The sequence below is a fragment of the Serinus canaria genome, chromosome 2 (genome assembly GCF_022539315.1).
Source record: "Serinus canaria isolate serCan28SL12 chromosome 2, serCan2020, whole genome shotgun sequence".
Classification (NCBI taxonomy): Eukaryota; Metazoa; Chordata; class Aves; order Passeriformes; family Fringillidae; genus Serinus; species Serinus canaria.
In genome coordinates this window covers 53,772,355-53,789,727 of record NC_066315.1, presented here as the reverse complement: position 1 = coordinate 53,789,727, position 17,373 = coordinate 53,772,355, and the positions used below count along the sequence as shown (strand labels likewise).

At 38.8% G+C, this 17,373-nt stretch overlaps 1 protein-coding gene across 2 annotated transcripts in view; it reads left to right on the top strand.

Annotated features, from left to right (window-relative positions):
• TPK1 (thiamin pyrophosphokinase 1) overlaps positions 1–17,373 on the top strand; it is a 310,282-nt gene that overhangs the window by 194,542 nt on the left and 98,367 nt on the right. For both annotated transcript variants that reach the window (XM_018918197.3, XM_009093850.4), the window contains one exon: positions 9,967–10,113. In XM_018918197.3, the coding sequence (XP_018773742.1) occupies positions 9,967–10,113 (147 nt within the window). The remainder of the gene's footprint in view (positions 1–9,966; positions 10,114–17,373) is intronic.

Below are 17,373 nucleotides of genomic sequence, written 5' to 3'. Positions count from 1 at the left end.
TTCAAGAAGGGGCAGAAGGGTGTAGACTAACTTAACTCTTAACAAATATTGAGAGAATGAGGCGGCCTGGTAACATATGAAAGGCCCCTACAGTATTCCCACAGTAAAATAAGGCAGCACCACAAGCTCAACCAAAGCAGGGACTGAAGCGTCTTCATAGCAGAGCTGTCCTGGCAATCAGGCTTTGCTAGTTCTGATGCTCGAGCTATTCCTTATTAAATCACCTGCCTTTTACTTTGCCACTAACAGGGGATGGGATCTTCAACTTGACTAAAGAACCCATCGAGTTTCCCTTTTAAACAACTGAACTAAGTACTGAACAATTAAAGTTCAATATTTTCTGCAAATTAAATGTGAACATAAAATGTTTACAGCTTCACAAGCGCCTCCAATTAAAGAAATCATGCTTCATTTCTTTTTAAGAGTGTGGCTAAATTTATATGGTCTAGAGGACAGTGTAGAAAAATAAAATACATTCTGTAATTACTCAGGCTATGTTTAACTTACCTGCTATAAATACTGAAACTACGCTGACGAGGAAAATTGACATCCAGATCATAATGTACTTCCTTCAGTATAAAAATATGCCCAGCTTCTTTGAAACAAATGTATAAATTCAAGACTTCTCTCTGCAAGTCTGCACTCCCTCAGGAAAAAAAAAGTCATTGTGTACTGCCCAAGTATTCAGTGAAATCACTCAAAAGAGGAACCATTCATAGAATGGGTCCTGAGAGATGCAGGAGAAATTTTCCGTCTTTAGTTTCAGTTCTTCTATTCGTCTCTAGAGTATAATAGGACAGGTTATTATCCCCTTGTTCATCATGAAGATTAATGTTCAGACCAGCTGAAAATATTACTGTTCTGTTGGGACCTATTGGGAGATCTTCAGACCTGTGTGAACCTGAGTTTAAACATTTTAAATAGCAGAGCTAACACCTCACCCTAGCTAGACACAAGTGCCTCGGGCTGTTATGTCCTCTGTGATGCTGCTGCAGGAGAGTGAAGGTCCTCCAAAGCTCTGCCTCACTTGTGACATCTTTTATACAGGCTTCACTGCTAAATGTTACAGTGGGAAAGTGCCTGAGTTGTTACTCTTAACGCAGATGGAACAAAAAAAAAAAAAAGTGTGTCTCTGTGTGTATATATATATGTATATCTATCTATCTATCTATCTATCTATCTATCTATCTATCTATCTATCTATCTATCTATCTATCTATCTATATATATACACACACAAATATATATAATGGGAATTGTGGTTCTTTAAATTTCTCCTTAAATATCTATGCTTCTTTCCTTAAAATTTGACACCTAAACTTAATATGACAAAATTCAAAACAAAACCAGGCAGAAAGTTAGTTTTAAAGAAAAGACACACCTGGTCTAGGAAGTCACAGGAAAAGGTGACAACTCTCAATAGTGTTGGTGAGCATTCCCTGTTCATGGGGACGTGTCTGTGGGCAGCTGGCAGAGTGTTTCATATGGACACCCTTGGCTACAGAAATTCTGTCCCATTGCCTCACAATATCATGGGTTTGTTTAGATTCCTTTGCAGGCTTTCCAAGAGTCCTGGACCAGTATCTGAACAGGAGCTGATACAGAACCACATGAAGTTGTGGTGGGAAAGGAAATACACATCTTCCCTTCAGCTCAACCTTCTAGAGAAGCAGGCATAATAGTGAGCTGTCAGGTTTGCGTGCCCAGGTGCTGGTGGAGTGCACAGGTGTCGGTGAGGAGAGGCACAGCTGAGCCCCTCAGCCCGGGCAGGGAGGGGTGAGGGGAAAATGGGAACGAAGTGGCTGTGTCAGACCAAGGGGAGAGCAGAAGGAGGGGCTTCAGCCTCAGAGTCCCCTGGAGAACCCTGGGCAGAGCAGGTGGATTTCTCCTGAGGGAGCTGCAGCCTGTGCAGAGGAGCCCATGCTGGAGGAGGGATCCACCCATGGAACACCATGGTGGAGCAAATATCCATACTGCAGGCAGCGGAGGGCTCTGTGCCATCCAGGGCACATCCATCCAGGGTGGATGTGCCCTGAAGGAATATGCAGACTTTGGAAACAAGCCCACACAGGAACAGGCTCCTGTGGGAGCCACAGGATGTGGAGGACTCACGGCAGAGGAGTTCCTGAAGGGCTGGATTCTGTGGAGACAACCCCAAACTGTAGCAGAACATGATAAGGAGGGAGCACCAGAAAGGAGCTGGTATGAACTGACCACAGTCCCCTGTTTCCCTTTGCTACTCAGGGGAATGGTGAGATAGAGGAGTAAGGAATGAAGGAGTGAAGCTGGGCCTGTAAAATAGATGGGTGATGGAAAGGTGGGTTTAGTTTTGTATTTTTTTTTTCCTTTCTGTATGAGCCTAAGTGGGGGATGCAGGACTCCAGGTGGCTCTCCAAAATGCAGTTAATTCCATCCAAGACGTTGCAGCAGCCCAGGGTGGTGGGAGACAGAGCCTGTGCCTACAGCTGTCAGCTCTAGCTGCAGGCAGGTCTGGAGAGCCTTTGGGTTTGGTTACAATGCATTATATACTTTGCTGAGCATCTTCATACAGTAGAACCAATCTATCCCTTAACTCTTATCTATAGCCTATCATAACGACTCTAATTACCATAGGCATGTTACTATTCTCCACTCACTAAATGTTAGCACATTACAGTTTAAGCTAGAAGTTGTTATTCAGTTTTCTTGCAGTGGAAAATTCTGAGACCTTTTTTCTACTTGCCACATTGGCAGGCTTGTTTGCCTGTGCTATCTTCCTGCTTGGTAAAAACATCTTCTTTTTTGGGGGTGGGTTTATCCTTTGCTCTAAGTCATAAAACCCCCTTCTAACTAACATACCCTTTGCCTCCTTGGTTATCCAGTAAGGCTGGCTCAGCAATTTTTTTCTTCCATATCAAAACTTGCTTCCAACTCTATTCCTTCATCAGACTCCACATTGAAAAATCTTTCTGCCAAGCATACATATCTGTGAGACTTTCTTGTCAAACTTTCATCTTTCTCAACATCTCTCTAATTTGATTTTTAATTGGCAATAAATTAAATTAATTTTCCCCAAGTCAAGTCTGTTTTGCCTGTGATGGTAATTGATAATTAACAATTTCCCTGTCCTTGTCCTGACCCATGAGCTTTCTCGTCTCATTTTCTCTCCCTGTCCTGTTGAGGAGAGGGAGTGAGAGAGGCTGGGTGGCAGCCAGCTGAGATTAACCCACCACTGAACTGTAGGGGAGATCAAAGGGGAGTTGTAGGGCTCATGGAGATGTGCAGAAGTGCACACACTTTTGATACAGGATATAAATCATGTTTGTGGCCAGCAGGTAGAGCTTCCAGTATCTGATCCATCAGGTCCTGAGTAGCCAGGGACCTTCCTGTGCAGCACTCTGCCAAGCAGGCTGCAGCAGGAGCCACAGTCCAGGGCAAGGCTCCCTGGCTTGGATCATGATCTGTATCCACTGGGGAAAGAATAGAGGCTTTGAAGAAAGACTCTTTGCAACAAAGAGCCTCTTACCTGTGCATTGTCCTTCCCACCTGCTGATGCTGCAGGAGTGGGTTAACCTCCAGCATTGGCAGCAGGCTGGCTCTTGTTGAGGGGTGTGAGATTGTGTTGTGCTTGTGTTGCCCTGCTGATCTTGTGACAACATGGAACTGTATTGGAGGGATGGGGAGTAAGGCTACTATGGTAAAGACTGAGAGCCAGAGTTAAGAGAAATGTGGGATACAAAGCTCACAATGAACAGATTCTCTTGAAGAAGATTTTTTTTTTCCTTCCTTGAATTGTTCATTGATGAGAGTTTCTAGTTATTTTCTTATTTTAACTCCTGGAGGCAGGATTCAGAATGATTATAACCACAGCATGTGCCAAACACAGCTTTTGGCACTGGAATTAAGTGGCTATGAGATCATGGAAGACATTTGCTAGACCATTTTAGTAGAATCTTTCAAGAGCCTTTTGCATTGCTCCTAATACAAATCCAGGACTTCCTTTCTTAGGGATATGACAGTTTAGGTATTGATTTCACATTTCCATGGGGGCGATACCACAGTGCCCACTGTGGATTACAGTAGCTCAGTTATGGGAAGAGAAAGGTTAGCTTGTGAATGTTTTCTCATACTGTTTTAAAAGATGAGAAGATTTTATGATTTTTCAGAAGACAAGTGATTGATAGTCCTGGAATCCTTGTTCATTCACAAAGTAAATGTGTCTGGATCAAAACCAGCACACATTTTCTTCCAAAGCATCAGTAAACAGATTGCTTGAAGAGTTGTAGTGCTTTACCTACTCAGCACAGCTTGGTAGCAGTCAGGAGTACAGACAAACCCTTCAGACAGAAAATCTTAGGTGATGAGGAATTCCCCTGACCCTGATCTCACAAGCAGAAAGAATTGCAGAGCTTTGCTCCAGTTGACCAGCAGTAGAAGAGCAGGAACTGTTGGTGTCCCCTCTCTACCTCAGGCACAGCGAGCATTGTTTGACCGAGGTCAGACACAAATATTCAGCACAAAAGCAGGAAGTCAAATTCAGATTGCTTGGAATCCAGCAGTCCACAAGGATTTTGTTGATTAGGTTTCTTTAAGTAATAAAGAATTAAGTCAATTATGAAATTCATGTTCCACAAAACTAATGCTGGTTTATGTTGTATGCACTCTCAGACATTCCATTTACTTGCAAAAGAGGGCAAAGCCAAAGCTTCTTCTTTTTTTTTTTTTTTTGGAAATGAAATAGTTATTCAACCAGAGGTGTAAACACAAATTGATAGTAAAACCAACCTTAAAATGTTTCCAGCAACTCAAGTCTGTTTCTGGATTTTGAGATTATCTTTCTCATTTCCATTTTACCATCATACATGTTTCTTGCTTTAAGCAGACAAGTGCAATCTGTTTGCATACTTATTGTCATTACCAGAGAGAATTAACCTCTTATTCGAAATAAAAAGCATTACCAATAGAGAAAGCACTTGGGTGAAACTGTAAGAAAATGAAGATAAAAAGCAAGAAATGCCTTGTGAGGGAACAATATAATAAATAGATTAGTGGAGTCAGTGAGGTGAGGATGAAGCTGATTGAAGGTTATCATCTCAGGTACACAAACAAGATGGTAGCCTTTGACTGAGAGCTCTTGTTCCCAGGAAGAGTCACCAGGCTGAAGCAACAAGAAAATTCTGGCTAAAGCAAAGAGGATTTTACCTGAGCAAAGTTCAGATGCTGCTGTGTGGTTCAGCATCTCATTTTTACAGAAATGAATGTCATACCTTTTATGTAAAACACTGAGCTAGGGAGCCAGTATAATCAACTCAAGTGGACAATATCTTGCTACATATTCAACATTGAATTGTGGGATTTTAGTAGTCCATGAAATTTACATTGCAATTTTGAGGATGATATAAAAAAATACTTATAGGACCAGCAGTGGAGCTCTGGCACAGCTATGGGCAAATGAGTTAAAATCTACTCTGACCCATTTGTTATTAAGGGAAGTGCTTGGTGTGTTTTAAAGTCTTTGGTACTGAAGCTGATGCAAAGACCAGAAAATAATTTAAACCCCATCCTGGGCTGAAAAATTGCCTTATGAAGAAGAAAATGCTTTTCTTGTAAACTGCCCAAAATGGATGAAGTGACAAACCAATAAAGCAATAATAAATGTAACATTCACACTACTACTTAATTGTTCATTTTTCAACACAACATACTTATGTACATATATATATATATATATATATATATAATCATATAATAAACTTCCAACATTCTACACATATTACTACAATAATTTTGTCGTCTATGTCATATTCCTTTAAAAATTAAATTAAAGGACTTATCTTATGTGTTCTAGAAAATTAGGAAAGGCTGTGGAGATGAAAGGATTTCAGAGAAGTGAGAGGGTGCTAAAAACCCACGATGTTCCAATCAGATATCTAACCTGTAATTGGATATTAGCAATGGGTGGTCCCCACGATCTCGGAGCAGGGGGAGGTTTAGTCATGACTCCAGAGCTCTTACAAGATCTTGATTACTCTTGCCTTCTTTTTTTCCTTTAGGGGAGATCTTCTTTGCAGTTTGTTCAGTGCTGCTGGTAGTTGTTTACTGCTGGTAGTAAATTTGTTTCCTTTCATCTACCCACCTCCCTGAGACTTAGGCATTTTTGTTTGCAAGTTGTCTGGCTAAAAGTGAACTCATGGTGAAGAACGTCCTTTGAGTTGTCTGTCCTCTCCCTGGGGAGAGGATTTCTCATCAGAGATAATGAGTATGGTTTTGAAAAGGGTGTGCATCATTTGCTGTCAGTTTGAGTGTTGGACTTCACTCTTACAAGTCATGGAGATGCTGACATTGCAAAGCTGGGTATTGCTCTCTTTTCACCCACTCCAGGCAGTTCCCAGCTTCCTGTGTCCTAAATGCATTATCCTCAGTCATAAAGTGAAAATCTTCTTTGTATTTAACCCATTTATACTACAAAGAGGAATGGCAACTGGGCCAGCTTTCACAGTGTTTAATTTAGCAAGCCTGCAAAGAGTTTACAGCAGGTTTCCCATTTCAGTAGTCTCTGTAAGAGTGGAAGCAGGAGCCTGAGCAACTTCATTCTGATGTGGTGAGAGCCTCAGCTCCCCTTGGTTATTGCACCTTCTAAATTACAGTTTACAGGAGAACAAAAAAATACATCCCTGAATTGCCAGCACAAAGTTTTACTTTGCGCTTTCCTTCTCCTTTTAACTGCCCTGCTCTTTGATAGTGACTTCTAAAACTTTCTCAACACATACTAACATATGGGTGTATCTTTTAAAGATGACTGGATCCTACCCTTAGGTCTTCAACTATTTGCAAGTTAAGGCTTGATAGCCTTTAAAGATACTGTGCATTTAATTCAGGTTATAGATAGCCCAAGAGAATGTGCCTGCAATGATATGAGCTCTTCTCTGTAGTTATTTATGATTTTATGTCCTATTTTTTTTAGGAAATGAATGACACAGTGTGAAAACAAATTGTGTAAGGGGACTGATGATGGGACATTTATGGGAAGCATGAACATTTCAATTGAAGTACAGCATGTTAGTCAAATGTTGCCTGCTGGGCTCATTAGCAGTAACAGGATTAATTCTGTGGCCTGTGGTATGCAGGAAATCATAGAGCAAAAATGAATGGCTTTTCTTTTCTGTAGTGTGGGAATATCTAAATGTACCAGTCCTTGGGTATTCACTTTGTCTTAGGTTCTAGAATGGCACAGAGCTGTATACATGCTTTTATGGCACATCCATTTTCTTAAGTTCTTGGCAGAGTGACAAGAGCAGTGATTGCAGGGAAGGAGCTGATTGTTTTGTTAGTTTGTGATTCTTGTGTTGTTTTTTAGGTTGTTTTTATTTTTTTAACAGAGGTGATAGCTTTAGAATGAAAAGGTTCTTGAGGTTTTGGCTGCACTTCGCCTTTTTGTGTTTTTTTTCAATAAACAAAGTGTGAATGCCTAGACCTTCAAATAAAGGCTCTAAAAGTCCTACAATGTCTGGATGCCTGTCACATCTGCCAAGATTATCCAGTGAAAGGTGCTACTGTAAACTGTCATAGAAGTGCAGAATTTTAGCTTTTCTCTCTGTCTGTTCCTCTCATACTCCAGCTGGGTTTGTTTGCATACCTGCCACATGCTTGTTTTTCATTTTCACAATCCTGCAAACCCTAAATAATAGATACATTCTCTTTTCAGATATCTTTATTATCCTTCTCCCAACACAACTCAACCCCATACTTCTGGTTTATGAAGGCCTTTTCAACATGCCTTCACTCCATGCTATATTGATTTTATTTTCTTCCTTTTTGGTAACCCTTCCACAAGACTGCACTCTTCCAACGGAATAAGGAGTAAAACTTTGAGCAGGATTCTGTATTACTTGAAAATATAAGAAGTGGTTTCTTTGCTACATTTTTCTTCAACTTGCAGTTCTTTGGCAGTCTCTGCCACAGAACTCTGCAGTCCTGTGCACTTCATAACTTGAGCTGGGTGCTGTACTTCATGGGAAGCACATGTGTGGTAATAACAAAGAAGTGTTTGCAAGGGAAAGAAGACACTGCTAGAATGTTATTGCATCATTTCAATTCCAAGTCAAAGGAAATCTGTATTTCCTTCATTCCTACCTTTTTTATTGGTACCAATCATTAAAGCAAAAAAAACACCTTTTCATGTATGGTGAGGCATATATACACCAAGAAACAATACAGTAGTAGCTTGGTTTCTTGAAGACTAATCTAGGCTAATATTTGAGCTTCAGTCCCATTGCTTAGTAGAAAAACAACATCCATGTGGATGCTGATCCTTTGTCAAGCCATCTTGAGTTCACTGTGGTTTCAGGTTAGTAAATCTGATTTTCTCCATGGCCTCCTTTGGGGAAGGAGAGGAGCATTTTACTGCTAGCTGTCTGGTAGGGAACTGATGGGTGTTGGTGGGTCATACTAGTAGTATTATTTTCAGAGAATCAATCCACCCTTTTAACTCACAGTCATCACCAGTCGAACAAAAGCAGTTTGTTTCTAAAGTGGAATCAATAAAAGAGAAAATATATTATGGTATTATGGCTTAGCTGGAAACACATGCTTTTTACCTTTTGCTATTTTGTCTTCTGTTTGAGGGTAAGTTTTCTTACCATCCCTATTCTCTTGGTTGTACATTTGGTCTGTGTTATCCGTAATCTGCACAGAAAACACATGCTGTCAGCAGTACAAGGATAAGGTTTTTTGTTTCAGGGTTTGCTGCTAGTGTAATGTGTTATATTGATCCACTCTGGCCTCTGAAGAATTTTCCTGGTGGTGATGAGAAAGATGGTATATCTCTTCAAGACCTTAATTTTCATGCAAAACAATATTCAACAGAATCATAGAGCCCTAGACCTGGTAATAAAATTAGAAGCTGATGCTATTAATACATCATTCCAGATACACAGAGCACCATTATGTGGCTCTTGGGTTGAGTAAAATTTCATTTAATCACAGAAACCATAGACTTAAGCTCTGTAAAGTTGGAAACTTAACCAGATGGCCATTGTCAAAGCAGCTTCTAAAGACTTCAGAGCTGCAATGTCCTAGGGCCCTAGATATGATTAGCATTAGCTTTTTAAAATACAGTTACTGAACATAACTGATCTACATTATGGAAGTAATAATAATAATACTTTTCACTCAGTGACCTTTTATTTAAGTATCTAAAAGCTCTTAACCAAGCCTTTTGAATACTGCTTTTCTGCTTATAGGAAATGAAGTGTTCAGAGTCTGCAACACCTGTGTGAGAGAATTGAGCAGTAGCAGACCAACTCCATGGCATATTGCAAGCAGTCAGATGGTGTTTTCTGTGTGACTGGGACTGGAGAGTGCTCCTGAGGCTGTCTGTCCCTGTCAGCTGGGAGGTGATGTCCTAGTCACTTGGGGCAGAACTTTCTATACAGTACTACTTTTAATCTTGAGCAGGGCCAGCCTTTGAGTGGTATTGGTTGTGCATTGGAATGCTGTATGGCAGGAATGAGAATGACACATAAAGGCCTAACCTGGTATTTCCTTTATTTGCCCTGTGAACTGTGAGTGTAATAATGAAACTGTGCAAAGAACTGGGGATTCTGTGGCTCAGATATACCAAGCTTACCCGAGGAGTTTCCATGTGGAGTGATGTATCCTAGATTCTATATATATTCAGGACAGACAGGTTAGTACCTTCAAAGACTGGCCTGTGTTTTAGGGAGAACGGTTATGTCCTTTTAAAAAGTGCCACATGTTAGCCATGGATTTATGGTGCTTTAATACTCAGCTTAAAAATCACATAACAGTATTTATCAGTAATGGGAGTAAATAACTGCATTTGACATTTGCTTTTCTATAGTCAGTAGTTTTTTGGGTTTTTTTTCTGTTTTATTTTTTTCTCAAACTGATTTTATTGTGGATTTTCAGCATCCAAAGATAATTCCTGAGACTTTTCTTGGTGAGTCCTTTTGTTCTGTCTTTTAGGTCGATGTGATTGTGGCTCTGGGTGGACTTGGAGGACGCTTTGACCAAACAATGGCATCGGTGGAAACGCTTTTTCATGCAACAAATATCACTCCTTCTCCAGTGATAGTTATCCAGGAGTGCTCGCTGATTTACCTGCTTCAACCTGTAAGTGTTGTGAAAAGTTACTTTGTAATAAAACTGACCTTCCACCCACCCTGACCCCATAGGTCTTGTACCAATAAATGCTCACTTTATCAGCTGTGTTCTGTAGGGTCAGAGCTGAAATATAAAATATATTGCAGGCAAGTGGACAGCAAATGATGGACTCTGAATTCCTCCTTTGGAAAAGATGATGTTTAATTTGTTCATGATAAATTTGTTTAAAAGGGGAGAAACAAGAAAACGAGAAAGTACAAAAACTGAATTGAAATAAATATAGAATATTTATTATAAACAGGAAAAAATAAAATTAACCTTTTACATTTAATTCCAGTAAGTCTAAATTTAGCACATACCCCTTTTGCATGTTGAGTAGCAATACGGATGTCTTCAATGAGAGGAACAAAAAAAAAGACATGAGAGGATTTGTGAGGGAGTTCCTGACACACACACGTCAGGCAGAGCTCCCGTGCGGTCTGAGAGGCGCAGTTCATTATGATGGGAATCCATCTAGCATCAACAAGGGAATTTATTTAAGATGTGTTATTTTCGTGTGTTTTCAGATCTGTTATTGCATTTATTGATTCATAAAACAACACACACAAAATATCTTGCTGATCTTCTGCTTCTGAGGTTTAAATTAAAGGCAAATCTGAACATCAAACACTGTTCTCTAAAAGCGATTCATTTATTTTTTTGAAAATATGTTTTCCCCTTGGCAAGGTTTCTAAAAGCTTACCTAACTTTCCCAGTTTCTCTTGGAAAGCTTATTCTATTAAAATTAATAACATTCACAGGTAAATTTGACACAACCTTGCACCAGATGTGCTTCAGTGTAATTTGAGAAAAGCATTAATGAAGTTCTATGAGATTATAGATTTAAAGCCACAGGAGCAGGTGCTCTGTTAACAATTTGAAGCACTGTGTCTGCAGGAAAGATAGTAGGCACAGGAGCTCTTTTGCCAGTCTGATGAGGAATTACTCTGATCATTAGTTGCACAACTAAATAGATGGAGGCAGCAGAGTGAGGGGGAAAGAGAAATAAAGAATAACTGTGGTTAAAACCTAAAAGTCAGGAGTAACTTGCTTGTAATTGAACTGTGAGTGCAGTACTTTGCTGACAACTGTAAATTTCTTTTAGGGTATTTTTAAGAACATGTTGAAGAGCTGAAATAAAGTGGACAATTTACAGTGTAACTTACAAAACTCTTGCTAAGACTGGCAAGATTTATAATTATTTTCATTCTTCTTTTCCATAAGCGGCTTTAAAATGCAATGCCCAAGGTTGCTTTGATGAGTCTTCCATGAATAATAAAAGCCTTTACAACTTGAAAAAAACCAACATGATCTGTGCATTTAAAATAGGAATGGGAGGTTGCTAATTGTTTTGTTTTCTGGAAACTTCTTTGTTCTATTTTTAATAATGCCGTACAAAAAGCTTTTAGTATTTTTTTTTTTTTTGGCTGGGCAAAGTTCCACAGGAAACTTCAGGCTGTTTCTAGAATGCAGAAATAAGGGGCAGATATAGGGGCAGGCCATTTAATCAACCTTAGTTCTAACTTTGACACAAAATCGCTTTTCATTGTTGGTTTAAACTTGTCACTGTTGGCATTTTCAGTCAACTGTTGTGGATAATAACAGATAATAACATTAATGCTGCATAGTTGATAGTTGTTTTTCCTTTAAAAAGTGAGTAGTTTATAAACTGAGAGAAACAAGGATCCTAAGTTTGGAAGTACTTTCTCTCATGTTTGGTTGGTTTGTTTATTTGGGGTTTTTTGAGGGGATTGGGGGTTGGGGGTTTTGTTGGTTTGGGGTTTTTTGGGGATTTTTTGGTTTTTGGGTTTTTTGGGTTTTTTTTGGTTTTGTTTTTGTTTTTTAGGGTTTTTTTAATGGAGTTCAGCTTGATATTTTTCTCTTCCAGACAGCCACAAACATGACATTCTCTCTTTTCCCTCTCTTCCCTTTGTAATTTAAAATCAAGGTAGGAGGGAGTTTAACACAGTGGGAGACCCACTGACTGTTCCAAATGCAAGTCTGGAAACTGTGCAATAAATGAAGCAAGGTTTTGAGATTCAAATGCTGATGCAAATTATAAACTTGAGAGCATGTTGTTTTTTCTATGAATGGAGAGCAGAAACATTTCTATAAATGTTGAAGAGAAACTTTCTCTCTTGGGAAGAAGAATCTGATCTTTATTGGATTCTTTGGATAAAATTTATGAGCAAAACATGATTATGGTATTGTTTGCAAATAATGTTAGCCTTTGGTTCATTGTAGCAGGAGAGTGGTTCTCTGTCATGTGTACCTAGGCAGAGTCTCAAGTATTTGGATACAGCACATAGACTGGTAATTTCTTAGGAGCCCTAGGAAGGATAACAAAGGAAGTAACACGTCAAGCTGCTGAATTTATAGTTACCAGTGCAGAAACTAAGAGGAGGATAGTGTGAGTAGATATCTAAAGCCACCAAAAATCTATTAATTGTTTGAAAGAGACAGGTTTCACATTGTTACAATTTTGGTGTAGAAGGTTATGGTATCAATATTTACCACACTTGTAAAGGGTCCACAGTGTTGCAGGAAACAATATGGACTTGCTAAAAGTCTTCAGGGTTGGAAGAGGAAGACAGCAAGGACAATGCCTGAATTGGGATCCAGTGCAGACTACCAGGCAAGGTGGACCAGGTAAACAGTGCCTTTTTTCATCAGCCAATAACATTATCCAAGCTCTGAATCCAAGTACATTATCCAGGTAATTAGAACTTTAAGTATTGAGGCATTTCTTGGGAAATAGACAGACAGTGCAAGTTTTTGAAATATAGAGATAAAAATGTTTTGACATGGAAAGTGGAGAAAACCACAAGGAAGTAAACTCTCTTATGTTCAATTCTGACCTTTAAGGGTGAGCTCCTGCAAGGAAATGTGGAAAAAGATGGGAATAATTACACCCCATAAATACCTGTCTACATGATCTCTATGAAGAAACTGGGTGGGAGGCTGAAATGTAGATATATAGACTGTAAGTATGTAAATTTCGATAAATTGATACCAGTATATGTCAAACCACTAATAAAATATTGAAGAAAAGAAAGCAGGCATGAAATGAGTTGCACCTATGGAAGGGCCCACACAATGAGAACATAGTTTGTAGCTACAGAATTTATAAATTGACAGTGAAAGATTTTCTTTTGTCTGAATGGGAAAGGAAAACTAATGACAAGCAGCCTAAATGAGGACATTTGCTCAGTCTTCACTAAAGCAAAATATTCCTTTGAGCAGATAACCAATACAGTTAAAATCAGTGCCAAAGTCTGAGGAATTTAAATTGCTTCAGAGAAAAAGCAAATAAAAGATTGAGCTGCCTTTGATTCTGCCAACTCCAAAGGCTGTTATTTTTTGTGTGCCGTGCAACACTAATTAGGATAGGAGTCAGAAATAGGGAAACTTTGTAAGAATTCTAGGATGTGATGCTTGTTGTGAAGCATTTTCTTATCTGATGATTGGAGTTTGAAAAAAAAGAAAAAAGAAAAAATGTACCTGTGTACTGAATAGATGTCATATTTCATTCTGTAGTGGGGGAGAGAGGAAAGCTTGAATTTTTAATAAGGAGTAATCAGTCTTTATAAGCAGGATATTTTATGCAAGAGTTCATACATTTTATGTTAGAAATTTGGTAATATCAATTACCATTAGACTATACCCTGGCTGAAGAGCATAATTCCCTTAGAGTCATGTTTATCATGCCAGCCATGCTCAATATGAATGGCTTAAGGTTTCACATACATACTTTCTCATTTTCTGGTTGTGTGCTTCTCAGGAGTACAGATACATTAGCTTCTGTACACTGAGCATAAATTATCTTTTATCTGTGAGTTTTATGGCAGTTTGTAATACAAGGTAATAGGATTTATGACCAAGAAATGAGAAGATGTCCAAGAGTTAATGAGGCCTGTCTTTTACATATACTGAGCAGTTCAGTTTTCCCCACACAGGATTCCAGCCCTAGGATGTAGAGGAGAATTGCTGCCTACACATGAAAATGCATTACAGCAGCGTTTTTTTGTCAGTTAAATAACTCTTTTGAAAGAGTGTGTGAATACTTTGATAACCCTTTTTCTTGCACCCGGCTTCTCTTTTGAGTGCATGCCTGCCTTCCCTGTGAGAAACAATGAATAATTTAACATCATAGGTAGTGGCCCAGCAGCTAAATGTGAGAAATGAGAATCAGGAATTCCATCCCTTATTTTTGGCTCTTTACCATTATTTCCTTGAAGAGAAGTACATTGGGTAGTCTTTTGATCCCACGGTCTCCTAGACTGTAAATTGGGTAAAAACCATGTCCTTCTCTGAATGGGCACTGTGAGGCTCCTTTGGTTATTTACAAAATGCCATTACACCCTCTGCCCTGCGCTGGGTGGAACGTAGTATCATGGTAATAGTAACAAGAGTACTAGCAAGGCCCTTAATTAACATAAATATTGCCACAGAGGAGGCTGTGCAGATAATTAGTCAGCATGGTCCCGAGCACAGTTTCAGTGGGAGCCAGCCATCCTTCCCACAGATGGCATCTGGGCATGCCTTGGGTTTAGCACAGGCCAGGAGCTGCTTCCCAGCATTTGGAAGGGACCACCTTGTCATGGGGCCAGGAGAGAGCAGGCACATGCACGTGAGCACTGCTGTGCTGGTTGGCTTGAGTTCCAGAGCTGTTACCTGAGCTGATTTACAAGTGCAGACAGAGCAACTTGGCATGAAGATGTGCTCCTAGATGGAGACGCTGCAGCAGATGTGAGAGAAGGTACAAAGACCAGAGAGTTTGCTGGGGTTTGTTGCTGCAATTCTCTGTGCCAATGTTATTGATTTGGTTTGTGTACATGCTTGTGAAGTTTAATGGGAAGTTCAGGTTATTTACCTTCAGCTTGTGAGTTTTCTCTGGTAGCCAGTCCTTGAAATTTGCAGAAACCTCAAGAATTAATTATAAAATCAGTTCTGTACTGCCTCATGTGTATAAGAAGCAGATCTGGCTAGAGCTCAATGGAGAAAATCCCTGATGAATGTGCCTCCTGGGGGGGGACAATTTTGGGATCTGGAAATTTAGTGTCTCCTTTTCCTAGATATGTATTTTTGATACAGTTTCAAAAACATTGCAGTAGTAAAGGAAGGCATTCAAACATATATCTAATATTTAAACATCCATTTAGTACTTACAGCGTTTATTGTCATGAAAGACTCTCTCCCCTGTTTGCTGTCTTCTCTCAGAGAACACTATTGGAACTCAATCTACTTGACAAAGCAGTCAGTCTCTGTGCCTCAAGCTCCTTGTGGAATTCACAAATATACAACTTCTTGTTCTTTGATAAATACCTCTTTTTGTGACTTTTTCTGTGAGAAAGCCAGCCATTCAGCTGGACAGAGACACTGCAATGTCAAAAATATTAGCTGAGGAAAAGTCTTAATAAAGTTGTAATCCAACCTTTCTTTGGGAGCTTGAGTCCTTCACAGAAAACCTTGCAGAAATGGGTTTTGTGCTTCCAGAGGTTTAGTATTACATTGAAGTGGCTTCTCGGGGGAAAAAAAAAAAAAACCAAAAAAAAAAAAAAAAAAAAAAAAAAAAAAAAAAAACCAAAAAAAACCAAAAAAAACCAAAACAAAAAAAAAAAAAAAAAAAAAAAAAAAAAAAAAAAAAAACCAAACAAAAAAACTTGCTATGTTGGTAGTTTAGCTGCCTTAGTTTCCTTCTTTGGTAAGAAAATTTGCGGACTTGGTTACAGCTCAACTTCTGTTCTTAAAATAAGACTTCAACTAGCCTGGTTTTTTATTCTTTCCTGGGAAAATCCAGCTGGACCAATTAATTCTTTTCCTGTGGTAATGTAGTGGGCCTTTGTAAATGTGACCTAGAAAAGGCCACATGCCTAAATGACTTAGGTTTATTTCATGGTAATTCATGGCTATGAAGTGGTATTGCTTCATGGTTCTGCACAGGATTTCTCTGTTTTACAGAATATCAGTGACCCAAAATTAATTCCTATTTGGCAGTAACATTCTGACCTGGAAAATATCTACTTGCTATCTTGCTTCTCACTGCTACAAAAGGAAATTTCGGGGTGGATTTTCTCTTAACAGCTACATTCTTTGTGACTTTGTTCTATTCCAACATTAGTGGATGTGTAATGTGAAAGATTATATAGAACCAAGATTATATAGAACCTTAGAAATAGCAATTAGCTTTTAAAATAGTAAATCCTTCTAAACAGTTTATTTAACACCAGTTAAAAGTGCAACCTGCATCAACTTTATGGATGACATCTAATAGTTATGGACTTCTTTATAAGGAAGACAAACTAACAACAAAAAATTCATAAATCAATTTGTTAGCTTGCAGGTAACCAGTTTAATAAAATACCTATCATTCAGAGAGGAAAGGAAAGTACCAAAACATCATTAGTAAGTGAAAAAAATAGTCTTTATTAAATGAAATTTTCATCTGTTCATAATTGTTCAGAAACAAGTCATACTCTATAGCAGGATATGATAATCACACAGCTGTTTTTGAATTCACATCTTACTGGTGTCTGCAAGAGAAGATGATGTAAGGAGTCTAATTAGATTACTTAGGTGTTTCTAAATTCTGAAGTCATCCAGTGTGATTCTCAATCAATAGTTTGCACTTGGTAAGTGTCAACAGTTCTGCTTGCAACTTTTTTCAATATTTGCCCAGATTTTTAATTAGTTACTGCAGCTGCTGATGGATGATCATTGAGGAGAACCTTGGCCCTAAATAAAACTCTTCCAGTGAGATTCCTGCTCTCTGTTGTTGCCCCTAGCTGCTGTGATATGATCTTGTCAATATGATAATATCTCTTTTGTTGGTTTATGGAAACCACAAGAAGTTTTTGCTACAAAGCTGATTATCTTAGAGCTGTTTTGTTGGAGTTTTTTTCCCCAAAACTTGTCAATTACTTTTCTTTCCTTCAAAACCTTAATCCATCTTTTCATCCCATCCCTTAACAACTTCTTTTTGCAGTGGCCTGATACTTTGGGCTTTTTTGTGCAATGTGGTAGTAATAATTTTGTGTATTATAAAACAGTTCTGCTGCTTTCCATTAAATGGGCAGCAACAAAATACAAAATGTTTGTCTTGGCCATTTGCTTATTGGTAGGAGCTGATATATAAACTGGGATCAATAGGAAGCTGGTAAAACTTCATCCTGTTTTGACAATATTGGTAAGCTGAAGACGATCACAGCAGTATTTTCACTTATCTTTATT